General features: G+C 40.7%; 2 protein-coding genes across 6 annotated transcripts in view; one reads left to right on the top strand and one right to left on the bottom strand.

Annotated features, from left to right (window-relative positions):
- Cdkl2 (cyclin-dependent kinase-like 2 (CDC2-related kinase)) overlaps positions 1 to 17416 on the top strand; it is a 37843-nt gene extending 20427 nt beyond the window's left edge. For 3 of the 5 annotated variants that reach the window (XM_013020262.1, XM_013020260.1, XM_013020261.1), the window contains exons 8-14: positions 1867 to 1999; positions 4973 to 5262; positions 7281 to 7371; positions 10315 to 10438; positions 10668 to 10774; positions 14067 to 14155; positions 16018 to 17416. In XM_013020262.1, the coding sequence (XP_012875716.1) occupies positions 1867 to 1999; positions 4973 to 5262; positions 7281 to 7371; positions 10315 to 10438; positions 10668 to 10774; positions 14067 to 14132 (811 nt within the window). In that variant the 3' untranslated portion in view covers positions 14133 to 14155; positions 16018 to 17416. Of the gene's footprint in view, positions 1 to 1866; positions 2000 to 4972; positions 5263 to 7280; positions 7372 to 8378; positions 8641 to 10314; positions 10439 to 10667; positions 10775 to 14066; positions 14156 to 16017 lie in introns of those variants that run through there. The other 2 variants (XM_013020263.1, XM_013020264.1) reach the window with 2 other exon arrangements.
- Positions 17417 to 24667: 7251 nt separating this feature from the next.
- Positions 24668 to 25565, bottom strand: part of LOC105988453 (chromosome unknown open reading frame, human C4orf26) — an 8513-nt gene continuing 7615 nt past the window's right edge. The window contains exon 2 of the mRNA XM_013020089.1: positions 24668 to 24996. Coding sequence (XP_012875543.1) covers positions 24668 to 24996 — 329 coding nt within the window. The remainder of the gene's footprint in view (positions 24997 to 25565) is intronic.

Genomic DNA, 25565 nt, shown 5'->3' with positions numbered 1-25565 from the left:
TTCCCAGCCCTCCTGAGCATTTCTTGCTCAAGGCTAGTGCTCTATCACTTTGATCCACAGCCTCCACGTCGGTTTTTTGGTGGTTAATTGGAGATCAGAGTCTCACAGGGACTTTTCTGCCTAGGCTGGCTTTGAACCATGATCCTCCGATCTCAGCCTCTTGAGTAGCTAGGATTTACAGGTGTGAGCCACCAGCACCTGGTATTATTTTGACTTAAGGAATGAAGAAATTCTGGTTTCTCAAAAATATGTAGTTGGTGATATAGAAGCATATTTTAAAAGCTTTTATAGGTCATTGTGGATTCTTTTATTTATTTTTATTTGTGCGATGTTACTGAGGCTTAAACTCAGGGCCTTGTACTTTCTTGACTTTTTTATTCAAAGCGGGATACCTACCACTTAAACTATAGTTCAACTTCTATCTTTTTTGATGGTTAATTGGAAAGAGAGTCTCTTGAGATTTGTCAGTCTGGGCTGGCTTTGAACTGTAATCCTCTGATCTCAGCCTCTTCAGTAGCTAAGAGTATAGACATGATACACCAGTTCTGGGCCACAAGTGCTTTTCTTAAGATCACCATTGTGCTTTGGCTCATGTCAGAGAAGTTTTGTGCATATTAGTATAGGAAGATGTGCGCAAGGGTTTCAGTTTTCTTTTTCTTTTTTTTTTTACTTTTTTTTTGGGGGGGGGGTCTGGTCGTGGGGCCTGAACTTTGGGCCTGGGCACTGTCCCTCAGCTCTTCAGCTCAAAGCTAGCGCTCTACCACTTGAGCCACAGTGCCGCTTCCGGCTTTTTTGTTTCTGCTTATGTGGTGCTGAGGAATTGAACCCAGGGCCTCAGGCATGCGAGGCAAGCGCTCTACCACTGAGCCACCTTCCCAGCCCTCAGTTTTGTTTTTCTTTTTGTCGGTTGTAAGGCTTGAACTCTGGGCCTGGGCACTGTCCCTCAGTTCTTCAGCTCAGGAGAGTTCTCTACCACTTGAACCACAGTGCACGTCCCCTTTTCTGGTGGTTTAGTGGAGATAAAGAGTCTCACAGACTTTTCCTGCCCCAGGCTGACTTTGAACCTGGATCCTCAGATCTCAGCCTCCTGAGTAGCTAGGATTATAGTTGTGAGCCAAAGTTGCCCAGCAAAGGTTTCAGTTTTAAGCAAATCAGCACCTTTCTATTGCTTCTACAGGAACATTCTGAGTGAAACTTAAGTGAAAAAGATTGTTGTTTTTGTTCATGTTTTAAACTGAGACTGCCAGCTGGGAAACTGGTGGCACCCATAATTCTAGCTACTTAGGAGGCTGAGATATGAGGGTAATAGTTCAAAGCCAGAATGGACAGAAAAGCCCACTTGACTCTTAGCTCCAATAAACTACCTAAAAAGCAGAAGTGGAGCTGTGGTTCAAGTGATAGAGTACTAGCCTTGGGCCCAACAGCTCAGGGACAGTTGCTCAGGGCCAGAGTTCAGGCCCCAGGACTAGCGAAAAACCCACACCAAACAAACATAAAAATAAAACAAAAACCACTGAGACTGCTATCACATGGAACCATGAAGAAAACCATGACACCTAGCACAGTTTACTGCCAGTGTTTAATACTTTCATAAGGTGTCATTGCTTTCATAGCTGCAGTGCAAATGTTAAAAGTTCAAAAAGGCGACCTCTTTGTGTTAAGAGCTAAGACTGAAGTTATTAAGGACCCCAGACAATCTACAGACAAACCTTTCAGAACAGTTGATCTAGGCCATGCATTTCCTCATTTTAAATAAAATAGACTATCACCTATGTTTTTTGAAAGTTACCTTGAAAATAATTTTTTCCTATGTTTATTTTTCTCATACCATTTTATTTTTATTGAGAAATGTGTTTCTTTACATAGGTTTTCTCAGGAACTTCAGTTAAAAGTTCAGAAAGATGAAAGGAATATGTCATGTAAAAAATCCCAAACCAGAAAGAAGGAAAAGGAAAAAGATGATCCCTTTAGTGAAGAAAGAATAACACCTGTGGTACAGGTAAATGTTTTGTGTTTAAAGATTTAAATTTGAGGCAAAAACGAAGATGTTTTAAAAGAAGTATTTTTTTTTTTTGGGTCCGGTCTTGGGGCCTGAACTCTGGGCCTGGGTGCTGTCCCTCAGCTCTTCAGCTCAAGGCTAGTGCTCTACCACTTGAGCCACAGCGCCACTTCCAGCTTTTTTCTTTTTGCTAATGTGGTGCTGAGGAATCAAACCCAGGGCCTCAGGCATGCAAGGCAAGTGCTCTACCACTGAGCCACCTTTCCAGCCCCTAAAAGAAGTATTTTTGAGTGGTCAGCAAGTTTATGAACTTGGCCTTGTTGCAAAAAAAAAAACATATGAGGGCTGGGAATGTGGCTTAGTGATAGAGTGCTCCCTTAGCATGCATGAAGCCCTGGGTAAAACAAAACTTTATCATGCCATTCATTTGTGCTAGTACAAGGACTTGAACTCAGGGCCTGGGTGTTATCTCTTAGCTTTTTCACTTAAGGGTAGCTGGAACTCATCATTTGAGCCACAGCTCCATTTCTTTTGTTCTTTCTTTCTCTCTCTCTCTTTCTTTCTTTCTTTCTCTCTCTCTCTTTCTTTCTTTCTCTCTTGCTCTCCTTCCTTCCTTCTTTCTTTTTTCTTTTCTTTCTTTTTGTTCTGTCCCTCAGCTCTTTCACTCAAGGCTAGTGCTCTACCACTTTGAGCCACAGTTCCACTTCTGGCTTTTTCTGTTTATGTGGTACTGAGGAATTGAACCCAGGGCTTTATGTATGCTGGGCAAGCACTCTACCACTAAGTCACATTCCCAGCCTCTGCAGCTCCATTTCTGGCTTTTTTTTTTTTTTGGTGGGGAAATGGTTAATTGGCGATGAGTCTTTTTTTTTTTTTTTTTGGGTCCAGTCATGGAGCCTGAACTCTGGGCCGAGATGCTGTCCTTCAACTCTTCAGCTCAAGGTTAGCACTGTACCACTTGAGCCACAGTGCCACTTCCGGTTTTTTTCTTTTTCTTTTTTCTTTTTTTTTTTGCTTATGTGGTGCTGAGGAATCGAACCCAGGGTCTCATGCATGCAAGGCAAGTGCTCTACCACTGAGCCACCTTCCCAGCCCTGGTGATGAGTCTTGTCATAGATTTTTTTGCTCTGTCTGGCTTTGAGCTGTGATAATCAGATTTTAGCTTCCTGAGTAGCTAGGATTACAGGTATGAGCCACCTGTGCCCAGAAATATATTACGATTTGAGAGCCTAATGTGTGTTAGACTGTGCTGTAGTATTTGTTAGGAAATCACATGATGTAAAATAATGAGTCTGTTGTAAAGGCAATAAGAAAACAGTTTGTTCTGAATTGAATATGAATGACTAAGGCTTGAGAACAAAGATTCAAGCTCCCCAGAATGACATTTCACTGTAGAAGAAGTTATATGAACTTTTATAGTCACAGGACAAAAAAAAATCATAAAATAAATAATTTACTAAATAATTTATTGGTGGGGGCATTAAGTAGGCAAGCTACAACAGTAACAGGAAACCTTTTTATTTATTTTTTTAATAGGTTTTAGATGTTATCTCTTAGCATTCTCAGCTTGGGGGCCGGTGGGGCCTAGAGATCTGCTAAGCTGAGGCTGCATTCCAACAGTTTTACCCAGTAGCCTCGAGTTTGAAAGTACATGGCTATTAAGGCCTAAGATAGCTCACAATAACTTTGATTCTCGACTATAACATTTCATTTCTTTACAGTGTTCTCAGTCAAGGTCATATAGTCTACAGGATCTTTCATGGCTGGAGCTATCTCAGAAAACCTCATGGTGGGCGCTGGTGGCTCACGCCTGTAATCCTAGCTACTCAGGAGGCCAAGATCTGAGGATTGCGGTTCAAAGCCAGCCCGGGCAGGAGAGACCTTGAGACTCCTATCTCCAATAAACCACCAGAAAACCGGAAGTGGCGCTGTAGCTCAAGTGGTTGAGCGCTCTCCTTGAGCTGAAGAGCTGAGGGACAGCGCCCAGGCCCAGAGTTCAAGCCCCACTACCGACAAAAAAAAAAAAAAAAGAAAACCTCAGTTCTATACCTTCAAGAACACTTAGACACAACTTCAAGAAACACACACATGGGGAAACAAAGGATGAGGCTACAATGCTTGATAAGAATTGTACTCATTATCTTGCCCATGTAATTGTAACTCCTCTGTACAGTATTTTCACAATTAAAAAAAAAAGAAACACACACCCACACACAGAGTATTTTCAATTTGAGACTTGAAATTTTTTTTTCCGGTTGTGGGGCTTGAACTTGGGACCTGAGTACTGTCATTGAGCTCTTTTGTTCAAGGCTAGTGCCCTACCACTTTGAGCCACAGCTCTACTTCTTGTTTTCTGGTGGTTAATTGGAGATAGGAGTCTCACAGATTTTCATTCCTTCCTGGTCTAGCTTTGGACCATGATCCTCAGATCTCAGCTTACTGAGTAGCTAAGATTACAGGCCTGAGCCACCCATGCCTGACCAGAATCTGTTCTTAATATAGCAACTCAAATCTAATATCAACTCTCTGCCATTAAGTGAACCAAAAGAAGAAAAACTTTCAATTTTATAGTCCCTGATCCCTGAATATAAAAGAAAAATGATTCTTGATTTATTTTCCATGTTTTTGTTCCATTTTAATTTATACACACAAAAATACATTTAGCAGAGTTGATGTGAGTTGTGTGTCCAGTCTTTATTTCCACAATGACTATTTGAATAATAATCTGAGGTTAATTTTAATTCTTTTCCTACCTTTCTTTTTTGTGTGTGTGCCAGTCCTGGGGCTTGAACTCAGGGCCTGGACACTTTCCCTTCCTTTTTCTGTTTGAGGCTGGTGCTCTATCACTTGAGACGCAGTACTATTTTCAGCTTTCCAGTAGTTAAGAATAGCTAGGATTACAGACTGAGCTTCCAGGACATGGCAACTTTCTTTTCAGGTGATTAACTTTTAAACATTTTTATTCTTGGTCAGGACACCAATAGTGAATCCAAAATTACGGACTCTAAACCATTTAAATTAAAAGCATCAAAACTTGATGGAGAAAAAGTCAACAGAGCTTCAAATGCCAACTGTCTGTCTGACCATGGGACCAGCCACACCAAAGCAGCGCCTTCCACAAGCCTCAGAGACAGCAGCGTTGCCAACTTGGACCGTGCGAAGAGCCCAGGCGTGGCAATTCCTCCACTCACACACAGTCTTGCTACCATGGCTGCTGGTGTTAATTCTGTGGTGGGCACCATCCCAGGAGGGCAGAATTACAGGTATGAATTTAGAAAAAAAAAGACCAGAAATTACTTCATGATGTATTTATAAATTACAACTGTTTAAGCCAGGCATAGGTAGCTCATGCCTGCAATCCCAGTTACTTAGAAGGGTGAGACTAAAGACTAATTGTTAGAAGCCAGCCCAGGCAGAAAAGCCCCTAAGCCTCCAAATAACCAGCCTAATGCCAAACTGGAGGCTCAAGTGGTAGAGCACCAGCCATGAGCAAGCAAACCAAGTGAGAGTACAAGGTCTTGAGTGTAAGCCCCAGTACCACCTCTAGAAAAGAAATGACAAGCCACACACTGGTGGCTCACGCCTGTAATCCTAGCTACTTGGGACGCTGAGATCTGAGGATCACGGTTCAAAGCCAGCCCCAGCAGGAAAGTCCATGAGACTTCTCTCCAATAAACCACCAGAAAATCAAAAGTGGCGCTGTAGCTCCAAGTGGTAGTATGTTAGCCTTGAGCTGAAGCTCTGAGGGACAGCCCCCAGGCCCAGAGTCCAAGCCCCATGACTGACAAAAAAAGAAATGACAAGTTTCTTAGTTCATCTATAGTTGTTTACTCTCAGGATTCTGGGAGTTATTTATACTTGTAAGATAACTTTTAAAAATTATCATATATTAGTTCTAAAAGGCATAGGTTCTATTCTAACATACATGAAATGGGTTGAATACATCCTTTTCTTTTTTTCCTTTTCCACTCACCCTTTTCAAAACAATTTTAACCAGTTTCTTTGTTCTGTTTTTATACTTACAAACTACTCACTCTGTACCAGCCTCTCTTACCACCTTGGTTAGCTCTTTCCCTCCAAGTGGTATTCACCCCCTTAATGAACCTACTTCATGTGTGTCTGGGTGTGTGCACATGTGTGTGCATGCATGTGCTGATATACTGTTTAAACTAAGGGCCTTGTCCTGTACTTCAGTGTTTTTACTCACTGTGGGCACTTGAGCCATGCTCCATTTTCGCTTCTTACTGGCTAATTGGAGATAAGACTTTCAAAAGTTGTGTCCACGTGGGCTGGCTCCAAATCACAATTCTCAGATCTCAGCCCACTTTTTCAATTATTGTATGTATTAATTGCACCAAGAATCTCCACTGTGGTACTTCAGATTTTAAAACTTTGGGATGGGTGCTGGTGGCTCACAGGTATAATCCTAGCTACTCAGGAGGCTGAGATCTGAAATCAAGGTTCAAAGCCAGCCTGGGGAGAAAAGTTTCCTGGAGACTCTTATCTCCAATTAAGCACTCAAAAACTGAAAGTGGCACTGTGGCTCAAGTGGGAGAGCATTAGCCTTGAACACAAAGAGGTGCAGGGACAGGATCCAAGCCATGAGTTCAAGCCCCACAGTTGCAACAAACAAACAAAACCTTTTGGACTTGTGTGTTAAGAATTATTAGGATTTGACTTAAAAATTCACCCGAGTCTTAAGAAAGTAGGGTTGTGCTGTTTAAAGTATGAGAATCTATAGCTATTTTATCTAATAATGTAAAAGGAGTTTTTTTTTTTTTGTTGTTGTTGTCATTTATTTTTGTCAGTTGTGGGCCTGGGCCTGGGCGCTGTCCCTCAGCTCTTCAGTTCAAGGCCAGCGCTCTACCCCTGGAGCCACAGCGCCACTTCCAGTTCTCTGAGTGGCTTATTGGAGATAAGAGTCTAGGATTACAGGTGTGAGCCACTGATGCCTGGCGTAAAAAGAGGCTATTATAATCAAAGAAATACACATTTTTGAGAGCCTTCTGTTGGATGGATTGACTGTGAGCATTCAAAGGAGTTCCTTTGTGGGATTTACTGAAAGATAGATCATTTATTTGGCAGGAGTTGGCCATGTAGAAAGCATGGATGGTAAATGGTTGAACATTTCACCAAGATTATATATGCATTGTGTATTTGAGAGCATGCATTAAATTCTCATTGAACACTATGCCATTTGGTGCTAATTTCATTTGTTTTTTGTTTTTACTTAAATAATGCTTCTTACTGATTCTAGCTTTAAAATATTTTTAAATTACAGAATGGATGAGAAAACTAAGTATTGCATTCCAATTGTTAAACCAAATAAGCTCTCTCCAACGGGAATTTACAACATGAATGTGGCTACGCCAGTAAGTACACTGTCCTCAGTGATAGGGGGAGCAAGCACTAGTCTGTTCCAGACTCATGTTAGCTGCAAGTATGAAAGTGAAGAACCGATGTATTTTTAAATTTGGGGACACACGGTTTTCCCCTTAATCAATCATGGATCATCACAGGCAATCATAGTCACTCTGAAAGTTTGAGTTATATAAGTCTGAAAGATGGCATTGTAATGTCATCTATTTTAATAGTTTTCAACAGCATACTCAATACACTTAGTCTTTTGTTTGAAGAGTAAATGAGAAGATTGAATCATCTTATTGTCTTACCTACCCTATATTTTTGGTGGAAGTATTCTGTTTATTCATTTAACAAGCACTTATTCATCATCTATACTGTCAGACGCTATAATTGAACTAAATCAATCTCTTAATGGAGAAGATCAATACATGAAAAATATGCGAACAGATTTTAATAGCAGAGGCATGTACAGGTACATTATTATTTTCAACATGGCCTTCAGAATGCTGCTTTAAAAAAGTCAAATAATAATTCTGCTCAAACCATCCACTGGCTTCTCATCTCTTAATAAAGGCCAATAATTCAGCATCATTAGGCTGCACCAGCCCTCTAGCCTATCTCTGTGACTTTCTCTCCTTCCCTCCCTCCCCCCTTTCCCTCCCTTCCTCCTTCCCTCCCTCCCTTCTTCCTTCTCTCCCTTCCTTCCTGTTTTGTACCATACTGGGGCTTGAATTCAAGGCCTGGGCACTGTCCCTGAACTTTTTCACTTGCAGCTGGTGCTCTCGCACTTGAGCCATAGCATGGTTAATTCAATTTAAGAATCTTTTCTGCTCTGGCTGCCTTTGAACTTCGATCCTCAGATCCCAGCCTCCTGAGTAGCAACTACAGGTATGAGCCACCAGTGCCTGGCAAATCAACAAAGCCTTTTAAAGTAGCTAGCTCAATACCATTTTGCTAGATTTGATATCAACTTGTTTTCGGGCATTGCATAATCAATGCTAACTGATAATTTTAGATCCTATTTCTGTTTATTCTTCTTTGGAAAAGGTCACCAAGAAAGGAGGTGAAGATTAGTGAGTGGAGAGAAGACCCTTGGAGTCTTAATGAAAACTAGTACAGGCAGAGATAAGCCTAAACTTTCTTCAGCTTCTAGTTTGAAGATCAGCACATCTGTCCCATTCTTTATGCCCTAACTCTGAGATGTGAATAAACATGTAATTATAAACATATTGTGTGTTTTGTCACTCTTTGAATAGGTAAATCTGATAATTTAAACTAATTTTTTAAAAAAAGTTTATTTTTGTACTTACAGTTGTTTTGATCTAATCAGTTTATTTTCTAGAGCCTTAGCACTTGTTCTATTAAAAGAGGAAGCAGAAACATCCAAAACTTATAAGCTGACTATAGCTCTCTTAAAGATCCCTGACAGAGTGTTAAACTTGAGGCAGCAGGGAAAGATGTGTTTGTTGTGTGTGTAGTTCATTTTATATAAATGTATTTATATACATATAAAAGATTTCATTAAACATAGTTCTTTTTTTTAGCAAGTGCATGATCTCTCTATATGCCTCTTGTTTGGAAAACATGGAAAATAGAGGGGTTCTGTGATTCTTAAGTGACCGACCAAGATTAGAAAATTTCAAAGGCACAATTGTAGAGTTTCTATTCTTGCATTATTATAATTATTATTATTTTTTGGGTCCAGTCGTGAGGCCTGAACTCTGGGCCTGGGCACTGTCCCTCAGCTCTTCAACTCAAGGCTAGTGCTCTACCACTTGAGCCACAGCAGCACTTCCAGCTTTTTTTTCTTTTTGCTTATGTGGTGCTGGGGAATCGAACCCAGGGCCTCATGCTTGCAAGGCAAGCACTCTACCACTGAGACACCTTCCCAGCCCCTATTTTTGCATTATTATTATTAGTTTATGCCAATACAAGGGCTTGAACGCAGGGCCTGGGTACTGTCCCTCAGCTTTTTCACTCAAGGCTGATACCCTACCACTTGAGCCACAGCTCTACTTCTAGCTCTACTTCTACTTCCAGGGCCACTCTGGTTTTCTGGGTGGCTAATAGGAAATAAGAGTCTCACAGACTTTCCTGCCTGAGCTGGATTTGAACCGTGATCCTCAGATCTCAACCTCCTGAGTAGCTAGGATTACAGGCGTGAGCCACCAGCGCCCGGCCCACTTCTAGCTTTCAGGTAGGCATGAGTCTCAAGGACTGTCCTGCCTGGGCTGGCTTTAAACCACATTCCTCAGCTCTCAGCCTCCTGAGTAGCTAGGATTACAATAATGAACCACTAGCTCCTGGATGCTTTATTAATTATTTTTGATTTTATCATCTATTCATTAATAATAAAACTCTTAGGAAAATAATTAAAGTTATACTTTTTTAAGTAAATGAATTATATTCTCAGGAAGACAGTATCATGAACTAACTCTGAGGAACAAGACAGGACATATATAGAAAAAACAGTAGGAAGATTATTTTGGGAAAGTGAAAAAAAAACCAAACTTGCAGGAAATGTGATAGGACACATGCAGATAAGCTGTTTGAAGTTAAATAACAAAGCTAAACATAATAAAGTTAAACAACAACTATTTTCCAAGCAACAACAACAACAACAAAACTAGCCCAGGAGGTGTTGTGTGACCTTGTATCACTGGCTTGATGGACCAGGATGTTAGGCTCTAACCTTTCATTGCTTTCCAGGATCTAAATGTAGAACAATCAGATTGTCTACTTGTTAGCAGTTGTAATCAATTTAGTGAAGAAGAAATACAAAATAATTGGGTAGAATGGTTTTCTGTTAGTAATGTCCAGCAGATATTTTATTATTCCTGCCCTTCCACTCTGCAAATTTTTACAGTATGAACATAGTAGTTGCCAAAGATGGCAAGCCTCAAATGATCTTAAAGCTAATTTGTTTGTGTTAACCATCCTGCTGATGCTAGGTCTCTAATGAAAAGAGCCTCCTTCAGGCAAATAAGAAAAGAAAAGAATATGCCAGAGCAGATGTCCATTTGCCTGAACTAAACTACAACCATCTCCCTCAGCTAAAAGCCTTAGAAGGCATTGGTATGTATAGGATGCTTTTCACTTTATCAGCCCGTATGTTTGTACTATTCAGTGTTGTATGTTAACCTAACAGGGTATTAAAAAAATCAACATTCAGAGGAATTTTTCATATTTCTGTAGACACATTGATGCATAAAAAGTACAGTAGTTGGGACACAGTTAAATACGAAACAAACAAAATGCCTGCTTTTTTCATTTGTGAATTCATTTTATGATTACCTTTATATAGCTCGAAATTCTAGGTTAATAAAGAAAGAGAACAAAACTCTATTGGAAACCCGGATTCCTCCACTGACTGCCATTGACCTGCATTCTCCCAGTACTGCAGTGCATCAGGTACCCAACCACCACCTACCTTTATTTACTTTCAGTCTATCTTGTTTTATGCAAAATGTTCTTGTTTCATAGCATACAAGTATAGAGTCTTTCATTTGTATCCTTCAGTCAATTTTTGCCATTTAACTACAATATATATATTGTCTATCACTTCTAACACATCACTTCATATATATACATATATATATATATGTATGTGTATATATTCGTTTTTTACTTTTTGGTCAGTTGTGAGGCTTGAACTCAGGGCCTGGGTGCTGTTCTTGAGCTCTTTTTGCTCAAGGCTAGTGCTTCACCACTTTGAGCCACAGCTCCACTTCTGGTTTTTTGAGTGGCTGGTCTCATGAGGGACTTTTCTGCCTGGGCTGGCTTTGAACTGCCACCCTCAGTTCTCAGCCTCCTATGGTTAGGATTAGAGTTGTGCGTCACCAGTGCCTGGCCGTCACTCCATATTTAAACTGACATTTAGTATTTGACTGTTTTTGGGTCAGAAAGCTAGGTGCAGTAGCTTCTCTTCCTAAGTTGAATAGATCAAAATCAAGTGCTCTGAAGGCTGCATTTCTTTCTGGGAGGTTTCAGGGAGAGTGTTTCCAAGCTCATTCACCTTGTTGACAGAATTGAGTTCCATATGGTTGTATGTCTGAGATCCTGTTTCCTTCCTGGCTGAAGGCTTGCTGCTGACAGATGAAGTCTACCCACATTCCTTGACTGATGGCTTACTTTCTCCCTCTTCAAATCCAACTACAGCAGGCAAATCCTGTTTACATTGTGGATTTCTGTCCTTTCTGCCTCATCTCTCTGACTCATTAGGTTTCTATTTGGAGCTTACATGGTTACACGTAAGCCTACCAAGAAGATAATCAGTATACCTTAAGGTCAGTTGATTGATTATATCAATTCCACATGGGAAGTCCCTTCTTGGCAGTAGGATGATTAACCAGGGGACAGGAGTCCTTTTTTTTTGGTCAGTCATGGGGCTTGAACTCTGGGCCTGGATGCTGTCCCTCAGCTCTTCAGCTCAAGGCTAGCGCTCTACCACTTGAGTCATAGCGCCACTTCCAGTTTTCTAGTGGTTAATTGGAGATAAGAGTCTCAGGGATTTTCTTGCTTGGGCTGGCTTTGAATGGTGATCCTCAGACCTCAGCCTCCTGAGTAGCTAGGATTTCAGGTGTGAGCCTCCGGCACCTGGAGGGAAAGGAATCTTAAATGCATAATCTTTTTCCTTTTTGAGATTTTTTTTTCTACATGGTATTGGGAATCGAAAGCAGGGTTGTGGGGATTCTAGGCCCTCCATCTGAACATATATATGTATATTAGACATTTTGATATTTTCTCCTAAATTCATGTGACTGTTTGCTCTTTTCTACTCTCTCTCTTTTTTTTTTTAAATTTGGCCAGTCTTGGAGCTTGAACTCAGGGCCTGGGCACTGTCCCTGAGCTTCTTTTGCTTAGGACTAGTATTCTACCACTTGAACCACAATACCACTTCAGGCTTTTTCTGTGTATGTGATACTGAGGAACTGAACCCAGGTCTTTATGCATGCTAGGCAAGCACTCTACCACTAAGCCATATTCCCAGCCCTCTACTCTCTTTTTCCATGTATTCTTCAAATTGTAAGACTCCTTCCTTCTTTCCTGCTTGCCTTCCCTCCCTCACTCCCTCCCTCTCTCCCTTCCTCTCTCTCTCTCTCTCTCTCTCACTGTCTCTCTCTCTCTCTCGTTGTCTCTCTCTCTCTGTCTCTCTCTGTCCCTCTCTCTCTCTCTATCAGTTGTGGGGCCTGAATTTGGTCTGGGTGCTGTCCCTCAGCTCTTCAGCTCAAGGCTAGCACTCTATTACTTGAGCCACAGCACCACTTCTGGCTTTTTCTGCTTATGTGATGCTGAGGAATTGAACCCAGGACCTCATGCATGCAAGGTAAGCACTCTACCACTGAGCCACCTTTCCAACCCTCTTTTATTTCTTAACATTTTCTGTTAACATATAGTAGCCGTATAAGCAGGGTTCACTGTGACAGGTTATACAAGTTCTTTTGATCTATCTTCTTGTTCTCTGACATTTTATCACCTACTTTATCCGTTCTAATTTATTTTTTTTTTAATTTATTTATTTATTTTTTATTTGTGAACATACTGTACAGAGGGGTTACAATTACATGGGCAGGATAATGCGTACATTTCTTACCAAGCATTGCTAATTTATTTTTTAAACTTCAAGTTTCACATTTTTTTAGTCCTGAAGTATTCATTTCGTTCTTCTATAGCTGCTTCTTCTAGGCTAAGAATTCCTGTCCATGTATTTCTTTACTTTATGTAGCATAGTGTGATAACGTCTGCTTTGAAATCTTAACATGATGGTTCCAACAGGTTTTTGTTTTGTAGTGAGAGGACAGATGGGTTGTACTGGGGCATAGAAGACCAGATATATATTTTGGTCCTGTTTTTATTTTTACTTATTAATTAATTAATTAATTTTGCTGGTACTGGGGCTTGAACTCTGGGCCTTGAGCTTCTGCTTGGCTTTTTTTTTTTTTTTGCTCAAGACTGGCACTCTACCACTTGAGTCATACCTCCACTTTTTGTTTATATTTTTTGAAACAGAGTCTTGGTATGTTGCAAGGCTGTCTTTGAATTCAGATTGTCCTTTCTCAGTCTCCTGGGTGATTGGTTATAACATGAGCTACCATGCTTGTCTTGGAATTTTGTTTGTTTGTTGTTGTGTGATGGACTTAGATCTTGAACTCAGAGCCTGGGTGCTATTCTTGGGCTTTTTTTTTTTTTCTCAAGAGTAGTGCTCTTCACTGGAGCCATAGCTCCACATTTAACATGTGGCTTACAAGTATCTTTTAACATGTATGTAATAAAGAGGCAAGCTGGGCACCGGTGGCTCATGCTCATAATCCTAGCTACTCAGGAGGCTGAGATCTGAGGATCACGGTTCAAAGCCAGCCCCAGCAGGAAAGGCTGTGAGACTCTTATCTCCAATAAACTGCTAGAAAACCAGAAGTGGTGCTATATGTCAAGCAGTAGAGTGCTTTCCTTGAGCTGAAGAGCTCAGGGACAGTGCCCAAGCCCAGAGTTCAAGCCCTACAACCGACAAAATAAATAAATAAATAAGTAAGTAAGTAAAGAGGCCAAAGAAAAATATCCTCTTATCTTTTTCCATGAAACCAACTTGGTTTATGACTAGTTAATTTAATAAAGCATCTTGTATCTGAACAATCAGCATCAGAATTTTGGGAGAACGGCTGTTTTGCAGTTACTGAATCTGTAATGCTTAATTATTGATTTATAGGCATCAGGATCTTTCTCATCAGATGATTCAGAGGCCGATTTGCCTCGGATGGAACACCAGCACTGACAATCATTTTAATTCTAATCAGGGTAGGTCTGAATTCTCCCCTTAAAGCTGTGTAATCATCCATAAGAAATATTTTGTGGAGCTGGGCGCTGGTGGCTCACGCCTGTAATCCTAGCTACTCCGGAGGCTGAGATCTGAGGATCACGATTCAAAGCCAGCCCGGACAGGAAAGTCTGTGAGACTCTTATCTCCAATAAACCACTCAGAAAACCCGAAGGTACTGTGGCTCAAGTGGTAGAGCACTTGCCTTGAGCTGAAGAGTGCCGGAACAGTGCTCAGGCCCAGAGTTCAAGCCCCACGACCGACCCTCCCCCCCCCCCCAAAAAAAGAAATGTTTTGTGGCTTACTGGAGAAAGTTTTCAGTTGAAATACTCTGGTGATTGCCAGAGAACTCCTGACAGAGAAGTTATGCCACTTAGAAAGCCGAAGTAACATTTGTCTGTGATGAGTCTTGTGGTTATGTCTTGTTCTTTAAGGAATCTGCATTTTATTGTATATTGTAATATGAATTTAGGGTGGCAATTGCTCAAGAAGGATGAATATTCATCTTGCTTTCCAGTCATTTGACCTGTGGGTTTGTAAAGCAAGATAGATTCAATGATTATTTGGTAATTTCCCAAGATAACAAATAATTGCTTTTTTTTTTTTTTTTTGGGTCCGGTCATGGGGCCTGAACTCTGGGCGTGGGCGCTGTCCCTCAGCTCTTCAGCTCAAGGCTAGTGCTCTACCATTTGAGCCACAGCGCCACTTCCGGCTTTTTTCTTTTTGCTTATGTGGTGCTGAGGAATCGAACCCAGGGCCTCAGGCATGCAAGGCAAGCGCTCTACCACTGAGCCATCTTCCCAGCCCTTTTTTTTTTTCTTAAGTGCCAGTCCTGGGGCTTGAAGTCAGGACCTGGGCACTGTCCTTGAGCCTTTTATTGCTCAGAGCTAGTACTCTATCACTTGACATAGCTCAAGTGTATTTTATTGGAGATAAGAATCTCACAGACTTCCTACCTAGGCTGGCTTTAAACTGTGATCCTCAAATCTCAGCCTCTTGCGTAGCTAGGATTACAGTGTGAATCTCTGGCACCTGGCTGATATTAATCTGTTGATCTCCACAAAGCATTTTCAATATCTGTAACATTAAAGGCAGATTTACTGTCAAGTGAACAAGATTTGATTTGAATTCCTCATTGTGCAGGCTCTTCCCAGACCTTGGGTGAGGTCTTTGCATGCATTCATTTCATTTAGCTCACGTGAACTGTGAATAGCTAATTCACAGAAACCCACAAACTGAAGGCTGTCTACAACTTCAATTTTTTTTTTTTTTTTTTGCTCAAGGCTAGCGATTTACCACTGGAGCCACAGTGCCACTTCTGGCTTTTCTGTGTATGTGGTACTGAGGAATCGAACCCAAGGCTTCATGCATATGAGGCAAGCACTCTACCACTAACCCACATTCCAGCCCTAATCTGTTTTTTAAAAATCATTATCTGCATAAAAAGATACAGTGTGCTGCACAAGATAATTTGGGCTGATAATTTTCTTAAAGATTGTCATTTTGGTGCTGTTGGAGTTTGAACTCAGAGCCTCATGCTTGCAAGACAGATAGACGCTCTCCCATTGAGTCCTCAGCGTCTTGCTTTTTGTCTGGCCTCAAACCACCATCCTAATCTTCACCTTCTGAATAGCTGAGGTTAGAGGTGTGTACCACCACAACTAGCCTAAAATCTTTTTTTTCCTTTTAATATATATAATGTGAGGTTTTCTTACAGTGCCTAGCACCCACCAATGTTATCAGTGTGTACAAGGTGAGAAAGGAAATGAATAGAGATCAGATTTTACAGAATGTATATACAGAGTGCATATAAATGTTTGAAAACACTTTCCCATGCTTCTAGATGCTGCTCTTGCACTGGAAATGAGGTCCTCTTGCAACAGGAGTGCTGATGTCCTGGGAGAAGCGCCCGTGTTTTGATAATTTCCTTCTGAACTGCTTGTTTTTCTATGAAAGGCTTAGTATAAGAAGAAGACAGAAACTTCTGAATGTATCCAAGGGGGATTGAACAAGTCCCTCCTGCTCCATCCCCATCTGTGACCCCATCGCGTTTCTAATGTACCAGTGCTATTTCAAGATATAGCCAATGAGAGAATAGTGGCATGCTTCTTGTACACGAAGGTGTATTTGCGGTTAGTAGATTGTATCTTTAAAGTTACCCAAGATAAAAAAGTGAGTAAAAGAAGGGGAGAAAAACATTATAAAAGGTCATGTTATTTATGCATTGAATTTTGTGTGATCTGTATAAATGTTTATGGTTGAAGAGAATGAATAAAAATAAAAAGAAAAAAACCCTAGGATCCATAGAAGAAAAATTTTCTTTTACATTAACTATAAAAGCTATATACACAACTACTGTCCATGCATAGACATATATGTTTGGTTTCTGTCATGATTGTTGATACTCAGTATATTTGTTATAGGAATCTGATCTCTCTGCTAATCTTCTAAGAACCACAGTAAGGCAAATCTGGTAGAGAAAGCTTGTATGTCTAATGATTTATAAGTCATTGTAAGCTTGTAAGATTCTGGTGCTAAAGTTCCTATGTAGAGGAACAAAATTGGAATGAGTGGAGTAGGAGAAATTTAAAGGTATACCTTCAGATGGAGAAGCACAGGTGCTTTTCATTGAAAAAACAGGTATGCATTCAAGATAGGGAAGCAGGGTCACTAATAATCAGGGTGGTTACTCTTCTCTGGGCCCAGTGCTATTGATTCAACTGGCTGAAGAGGCTTTGGTTGGGAAGGGCTCTGTTGTAGACTCCACTCTTGGCCACTGGGAGTTTGAGGATGAGAATGGACAGAAGCCAGAGATGTTTGCTATTTCCTTGTTACCTCAGACACTTAGGTCCTCCTCAAAGCTATTCACCAAGGTGCAAAATCATTTATGCATAGCCCACAGGTGCTTTCTAGTGCACAGATCCAGATCTTTTTAGGTAGGAGGATCAGACATACTTGAAGCCAACATCTTTAAATCTTTTACATGAAAGTCAATGTGAAAATATTTGCTTAACTGAGGTTCTAGTACCCTTAGAGTTTATATATTTGCATATGGTGTCTTTTATCTATTAAGAGTCCTTGTGAACCTCAGAATTAAGGAACTAAAAATCACTTATGTCCATATTGAGACTTGAGGATCATATCTGGTTAGAATCTTGGGAGAACTACTAAAAATGATTTTGAAAGGCTGGGAAGGTGGCTCAGCGGTAGAGTGCTTGCCTTGCATGCATGAAGCCCTGGGTTCGATTCCTCAGCACCATATAAGCAGAAAAAGCCGGAAGTGGCGCTGTGGCTCAAATGGTAGAGCGTTAGCCTTGAGCTGAAATGCTGAGGGATGGTGACCAGGCCCAGAGTGCAGACCCCACAACCGACCAAAAAAAAAAAAAGATTTTGAAAATTGGGATTGTAATCTCTTTAAAAATTTTATGATATATTTAATATCTCTTTACAAGGATATGATTTAGTCACATACTAATATGAAATATATATGGTATATATATACATATATATATATATGTATATATATATATATACATGTACCAGTGAGGGACAGTGGACTTGCTGTGTGTATGTTTTAAAATTAATATTATCTTACTAAACTCCATAGATCGATTTAATTTAGATTTATTAAGAGTGCAAATAAAATATACAGCACTGTATGGCATTTAATAAATAAATTTGAACTAATGTGTTTACTCTCTTTTTTGAAACTTTGTGAGGTGTTTTGGTTGGAGTATGAAATAGCAGGGCTGAACACTTGCTGAGCATGTGTGAAGCCACGGATTCAATCTCTAGTAGCACAGCAATCAAAACAAACCAGAAAGAAAAAGATGGAAAATTGCTTATGTATGTAGTATCTCGGGTCACCAGCTGGTGGCGCTACTTTTGGGAGGCTCCAGGGATGAGCCTTAGAGGTTACATCATACCTGATCCACAGTCCCTTCCTTGCTCTCTGCATCCATGAGGTGAGCAGCCTCCTCTTCCTCTACATCTTCCTCCCAGTGTAAGTTCAATCTCACCATGGACCCAGAATCAAAGACTATGGGTTGAAAATTTAAACCAGAGACAAAGAAAACCCTTCTTCTATTAGCCTGTTGCTGTCACAGCAACTAGAAAAAGTAACTGATACAGGTGACAAGTTAATTTTCTTGTACAACTGATCATCTAAGCAGCATGCAATAAAATAACTTGTCTTAGCCAGGTGCTGGTGGCTCATGCCTGTAATCCTAGCTACTCAGGAGGCTGAGATCTGAAGATCACTGTTCAAAGCCAGCCTGGGCAGGAAAATTCGTGAGACTCTTATCTCCAATAAATCACTTGAAAACCTGAAGTGGTGCTATGGCTCAAGTGGTAGAGTGCTTGCCTTGAGCTGAAGAGCACAGGGACAGTACCCAAGCCCAGAGTTCAAGCGACCAACAATAAAAAAAATAACATGTCTTGGGAAGACGATTTGGCAAAGCTGGATCAGCCCCAGGCTTAGGACTGAATTCTCCTGGATTGTCTGGCTTCCCACTGAAATGGGAATATAGGAGATGTATTTTCTTACATGACTCAGTTTGGTCATTTTATCTTAATTGAGCTACAATGTAAGGCTGACCTGTGCTAAATAGACTAGAATGACAAAGGTGGGTAGCTTGTTTTTCAAGTCTTTTGGTATATAATCACTAACAAGGAGCTAGAGAACATAGAACAGGTTTTAGCTAATCTTAGTGAATTAGACTGAATGGATTATTCTTTTTTCTTGTTTGTTTAGGTTTTTTAAAAAACTGTATTTTTGTCTTTTCTTTTTTGGTACTGGGGATCAAACCTAGGATGTTGCACTTGCTAGGCAAGTACTTTGCCACTGAGCTCCATCCCAGCCCTGTTTTTTCTTTTAAATTATTAGTGTTAAGCATGTCTGCATTAGAAAGGATTCCTTAACACTCTTCTATTTGTATAAAGTCATGCTCTTATATTTTGCTTTCTAAAGAATCTTATTTTTCTCTTGATAGTTTCAAACATGAAATAACTTGAAAACGTAATTAACCCACAGCCTGTTTCTTAATGTGCCCTTCTGAGAAACAACTCACCACAAATCTTGATGTCATCGTTTGTAGTAACTCATAATTTAGAGCTTTGTGTTTAGAAGTATTTGTGGGTGTCTCATGTTGACTATGTTATACATGGAGAAAATGGTAAAACATCACTTTTCTTTGTTTTCATTTTTTTTGGTGAAAACTTTCTCCATTGGATAGCCTTGTTTAAATTCTTTTTATTCTTTGCTTTATATATTGTAAAATGGTTGCAAGTGTTTTTAATTTTTTATTATCTTTAAGTACTTGTACAAAGGAGGTGCCATTTAACAAGGCAGTTTGTCAGTACAGTGCTTCTTGATCAGTGTCACCCAATTCCAAAGTTCTCACCCCCCTTCAACTGCTGCTTCCCATGCTTTTCTTAATTTTGTGGTATATACCATGGTGCAGTCTCCCCAAACCCCTCTCACTCAGTTACTCTCTTTCCTTGGCTGCGCCCTTGGGAAGTGTGTTGCTGAAGAGCACAGGGACAGTACCCAAGCCCAGAGGGAATAAGGGAAATGCAGATAACACATCTCAAAATAGTTCACTTTCTTGTCCTTGGAGTAAGGTGTGATATCCTGTCCAAAGAATAGGCAAGAACAATAACCAATGTTCACCAACCTTATTGAAAGGTCACTCCCTAAAGATTAGGAGCCACACCCAATCTGCTTTTGCTACACATTATAGTCTAGTACCCTGATTTATATATGACCATAGAAATAATAACTCTGAAGGCAGGAAGATTGTTCATATTTTATGTATCAGGCAATAGGCTTTGAGGATTTAGAGTTTAATATCATTCAATAAATGAAAAAAAAAACCGTGAGTGTTTATGTAAATATGGTCATGCTTACTTAGAGCTGAGTTTGACTTTAAAAAGAAAACCTTTGTTTAGATAATATAAAACATCAGGAGCTTAGGTTTTTGTAGCTCCATGCTTCCTTATTTGCTTCCAAAGGGAGGGGGTTAGGTGTTTCCCCAAGTTTGAAAATTGCTCTCTCATTGCTCCTACTTTGGCTACTGCTCATTGCTATGAAGCTGTCATTGTGGGCAAAACTGCCTGGCTTGATGGATGGATGGCTGGCTTGGGGCTCTGGACATTTTGTCTGAATTAATGGGAGGGGAAGGAAATGGGATTGTGCAGATTGGTTGAGGTTGATATTTCCATGGAGACATGGCTTCCACAACACAGTGGAAGCTGAGGATGGATGCTGGAGAAACAGTTACAACCCTGGACAAAGGTGGACTTGATGAAGCAGGAGAAAGGTATGGTCCATTTTGGGTTTTGATTAATTCTGCCAAATGGTCTTCCAATTCTCACCCATGGTGTAGGAGGAAATCGATTTTCTTAGATGTTACCAACAATTTTCATTTGAACAGTCTGATTGGTGAACATGATCTTGCTTTGATTTACAGTTTTTTGCCTCTTGCTGAGGTTGTATATACTTTCATATTAAAGATCTTTAGAAAGACAAAGGTAAACCAGACTTTAACTTAAGTACTGGAGATTTTCCTTTGTAGATTTTTTTCCTATCCTTGAAAACAAAGGCAAACACCATTTCGGATAAAGCAAATATGCCAAAGTATGTACTCACATATAATATCTATTCAACATATATTGTGGATCAATTTTTTTTTTAAATTGGGGACGGGTGCTGGTGGGACAAGCCTGTAATCTTAACTACTCAGGAGGCTGAGATCTGAGGATCGCAGTTTGAAGCCAGCCTAGGCAATAAGTCCGTGAGACTCTTCAATTAACCATAAAAAAGCTGAAAGAAAAAAGTGGGGGGCTGGGAAGGTGGTTTAGTGGTATAGTGCTTACCTAGCATGTATGAAGCCTGAGTTCGATTCCTCAGTACTACATACACAGAAAAAGCTGGAAATGTTTTGTTTTTTTTTTTTAATTGTGAAAATACTGTACAGAGGGATTGCAATTACATGGGCAAGATAATGAGTACATTTCTTATCAAGCATTGTAGCCTCCTCCTTTGTTTCCCCCGCCCCCTTGGAAATAGTTTTGTGGCCTTGAGCAAAAGAAGCTCAGGGACAGTGCCCAGGCCTTGAGTTCAAGCCCCAGGACTGGCAAACAAAACAAAACAAAACAAAAAAAACTGGAGGTGGAGCTGTGGCTCAAATAGTAGAGCACTGTCTTGAGCACAAAAACTCAAGGACAGTAGCTGAGCAGGGCCCAAGAATGTCCCCCCCCCAAAAAAGTGGGAAATGTTGCCCAGCTAGAAGAATGTATTGTTCTTTAAAAATTATTAATATTAAATTATTAATGATTAATTTTTGGTTTCATCATGACACTTGCATATTTGCATATTTTGAATTTCTCAGTCTTTTGTTGTTGTTGTTGTTGGTCATGGGGCTTGAACTCTGGGCCTGAGCACTGTCCCTCAACTCTTCAGCTCAAGGCAAGCACTCTACAACTTGAGCTATAGCACTTCTAGTTTTCTGGTGGTTTATTGGAGATAAGAGTCTCATGGTTTTTCCTACCCAGGCTGGCTTGGAACCGCGATCCTCAGATCTCAGCCTCCTGAGAAGTTAGGATTACAGGCGTGAACCACCGGCACCCGGCTTCCTTTTTCCCTTTTCATAGGCACAGTTGTCATTAAGGCATGCTTAATCTATTTGGGCACCAAGAGTGGGCAACAAGCATAGCAAATAAACTGTACTCTCTCTATACATCGCCTTTATAATAATTTAAAAAAGAATTGTAAATAGGTAATAAAAGGTCCCGCCCGTGGCGTGGTGCCCCCTAGTGGACATCGTGAAGCACTCCATCAGCCCAGGCTTCAAGGGGTTCGTGGAATATATTGTAAGGTCCCTTCAGTCTCTGCGAGTATGTCAGGACTCTCCTGAAGCTGGTGGGTAGCTGGGGCTCAGAGGTCAGCATAACAGAGCCAGTGGCTGGTTGGGAGCATGGGGGTGAAGGAGGGGGTGGTGCTGGGAAAGAGCTGGCACCTACACTGAGACTCTTGCATCAAAGAGAAAGAGTTTGGTGAATTATACAAATAAATTTGCCTCATGAAATGAAATTTGGCCCATGAATAATGGCAGAGTGACAGGATGGCCAGTCAGAACACTGTGAGTGGGCCAGAGGATCTTTGGAATGAACTGGAAACATGGCTTTCCAGTATGATGTCTAAATTGCTGGTGAAATGTTAGTCAACTCTCAAATGGAAATTTTATTTTTTGTCGGTTGTGGGGCCTGAACTCTGTCCCTCAGCTCTTCAGCTCAAGCCAAGTGCTCTACCACTTGAGCCACAGCGCCACTTCTGGTTTTCTGGTGGTAATTGGAGTCTTGCAGACTTTCCTGCCTGGGCTGGCTTTGAACCAAGATCCACAGATCTCAGCCTCCTGAGTAGCTAGGATTATAAGTGCGAGCCATTGGTACCCAGCTAAAAGATAGTTTCTTGATCAGGATTTCAAACAGGTTTTTGTTTAAATCTGTATATTTGTTGTTATAATGAAGATTTGTTATAAATTAAGTGAAAGGAGATGGCTTTTCTTTTTATCTTTTAATGTAGCAAGGAAGCACATCACAATGATTTATCTCTCTCCTGTTCCCAGGTATCCATTTTCAGGGCTTCACCTTTTTTGTTTTCTCTTTGTAACAGCAGCAACAGCATCTTTTGCACATAGCTCTTGAGAGAAACAAGTGTTAGCCATTGGCCACACATGAAAAACCCAAGTTCCTATATTATAGGCAAGATGAATGGCACAAAGAGCATGAAATATTTTATAGAGACAGGAATAAGGGTCCATTTCTCCAATTGTACCCTGAGAATACAAGGTTCTCATGATTGGGTGAATGAACTTTACAGACTTCTAGAGTTAACGCACCAATTCAGGTAACTCTGTGTGTGTGTGTGTGTGTGTGTGTGTGTGCTGGTACTAGTGCTTGAGCTCAGGGTCTTATTCTCAGTTGGCTTGCTGCTTCTTTAGATGGCGTTCTACCACTTAGAGCTGTACTCTAGCCTCCACCTTGGCTTTTTTTTGCCCAAGCTAGCTTTGAATTGTGATCCTCCAGATTTCAGCCTCTTAAGTAGCTGGGACAGGCACCTGATTTATCTAGCTAACTTTAATCATGCATTTCAACATGGACCTCTGTTGAAAAATTAGGGGGAATATTTCATTTTAGCTAGGATCTATTTTAGCTAGGATCCTAGATCCATAGATCTAGGATTTATGGTAATTACAGGAAAAACAATGAGATACTTATCAAACTAATTGCTTCAATCACTTAAAAAGTGCGTATTAAAATAAATTTGGAGGGGAAGGGTGGGAGGATATAGTCATAATATTCAATGTCTACATATACATATTTTCATGGTTCCACTTATATATATATATATCCTAGTTTCATTTATATATATAAATATAGATATATTTATACATATATATATGTATTTCCTAGTTCCATCTATATAAAAAAATTGGATACTATAGTTAGCCAGATAGTCCAGTTTATAACTATAGTGAGTGGTGTATAATTACCCTATATATTTTTTTTTTTGCTGGTCATGGGGCCTGAACTCTGGGCCTGGACGCTGTCCTTCAGCTCTTCAGCTCAAGGCTAGCGCTCTACCACTTGAGCCACAGTGCCACTTCTGGTTTTCAGAGTGGTTTATTGGAGATAAGAGTCTCACAGTTTTTCTTCCCCGGGCTGGCTTTGAACCATGATCCTCAGATCTCTCAGCCTCTAAAGTAGCTAGGATTACAGGTGTGAGTTACTAGTGCCTGGTTTCATTTTTTTTCTTTTATGTTTACAATTCCTTTTTAAAGTTCATTGGTGAAATTTAAAATGCATCTTGTTCTGTAAGTTTCCCAATGAATAAAAAAAAGATCATTAATGTTTTCATTCATTTCCTAATCTCTTTGAAAACTCTCCTCACTAAGAAGGCATTAATTCTTCTGGCTTTTCAGTATGGATAGGAATTATTGAAATAACCCATTTTAAGATTTTTATTTGCATTAATCTTTTGTGAGATAAGAATAATTTGGTGACTGCCCTATTTTTTTTTTTTTGCTGCCCTATTTTTATAGACAAAAATAACCTGTAATCCAATATTGTCACTGTTAACAAGGAGAACAAACCGTTCTTAGTCAATGTAATTTTGGGTTCTTCATCTTCTAGTCCAATAACTTTAGTTCAGAAAGATAAAACATAAATCGTTGTTTTTGTTTTTGCCAGTCCTGGAGCTTGAACTCAGGGCCTGGACGCTTTCCCTGAGCTTTTCTTCTCAAAGTTAGTGCTCTACCATTTTGATCCACAGCTTCGTTTGCAGCTTTTCAACAGTAATTGGAGAAAAGAGTCTCACAGACTTTCTTGCCTGGGCTGGGTTTGAACCAAGACCCCCAAATTTCAGTCTCCTGAGCAGCTGGTCTAACAGTCATGAGACAGCAGTGTCTTTCAGAGAGCAGGCTGCGTTGTCTTCAATCTCTGCTTTCCTCCGATGAGCTTCCACTCTGGAGTTGTCTTCCAAGGAAATACCTATTTGGGAAAAGTCTCCCTAAGGGCCAGTAAAAAGGCTGGAAATGGAAACGGTGGTTGCAGGTCGGTGGGAAGAACGGTCCCCCTGGAAAGCGAGGGGGGACTCTGGGTCTTCCCTGTGGAACTCGCTGCACGGTATTTTGGGTGGTGGCGGCCTGGACCCTGGTCACAGGCCTCCTTGTGGTAGGCGGAGGGGTGAGCGTGAAGATCTGGCAGTCTGTAGGATTTGCGTTGTTTCCTGAGCCTCTAGCAGGGGTGACTGGGTTCCTTCCTGTGGGGAAAGGCAAGTCATTAAACAGGCCTGGGAACTGGGCAGAGTGTTTAGGGGAGGGGCGAGGGGTGTTTAGGGGAGGGGCAAGGAGAAAGATGGGAAGAGAGAAATAAATCTCAAAGCACGTGTGTAAGAATTGTCACGCAGAATGGCAAACAGACACATCTTAGGATCCAGCATTTCCACTCGGGGGAACTGAATGCACAAGAGAAATAAATGCACTGTATTCAAAAGGATCTAGTTCAACTGGCTCATAGCTGCCTTACTAACAATAGCCCACACTTAAAGCCATTAAAGCTACTTAAAGTACATTCAAGCCACGGGCCCTTGGCTCACACCTGTAATCCAACCTACTCTGTAGGCTGAGATCCATGGATCTCAGAAGCTGACTGGGACAGGAAAGGCCTTGAGTCCCTTATCCCCAATTAATCACAGAAAAAAGTTGGAAGTGGGGTGTGTGGCTCAAGAGAGAGTGTGCTGGCCTTGAGCAAAAAGAGCTCAGGGACACTGTCTAGCTCCAGAGTTCAAGCCTCAGGACTGGCAGGGAGAGAGAGAGAGAGAGGGGGGGG

Source organism: Dipodomys ordii, unplaced genomic scaffold, assembly GCF_000151885.1.
Source record: "Dipodomys ordii isolate 6190 unplaced genomic scaffold, Dord_2.0 Scaffold49, whole genome shotgun sequence".
NCBI classification, from domain to species: Eukaryota; Metazoa; Chordata; class Mammalia; order Rodentia; family Heteromyidae; genus Dipodomys; species Dipodomys ordii.
The sequence above is the reverse complement of the archived record's forward strand: the minus strand, read 5'-3'. Positions and strand labels throughout refer to the sequence as shown.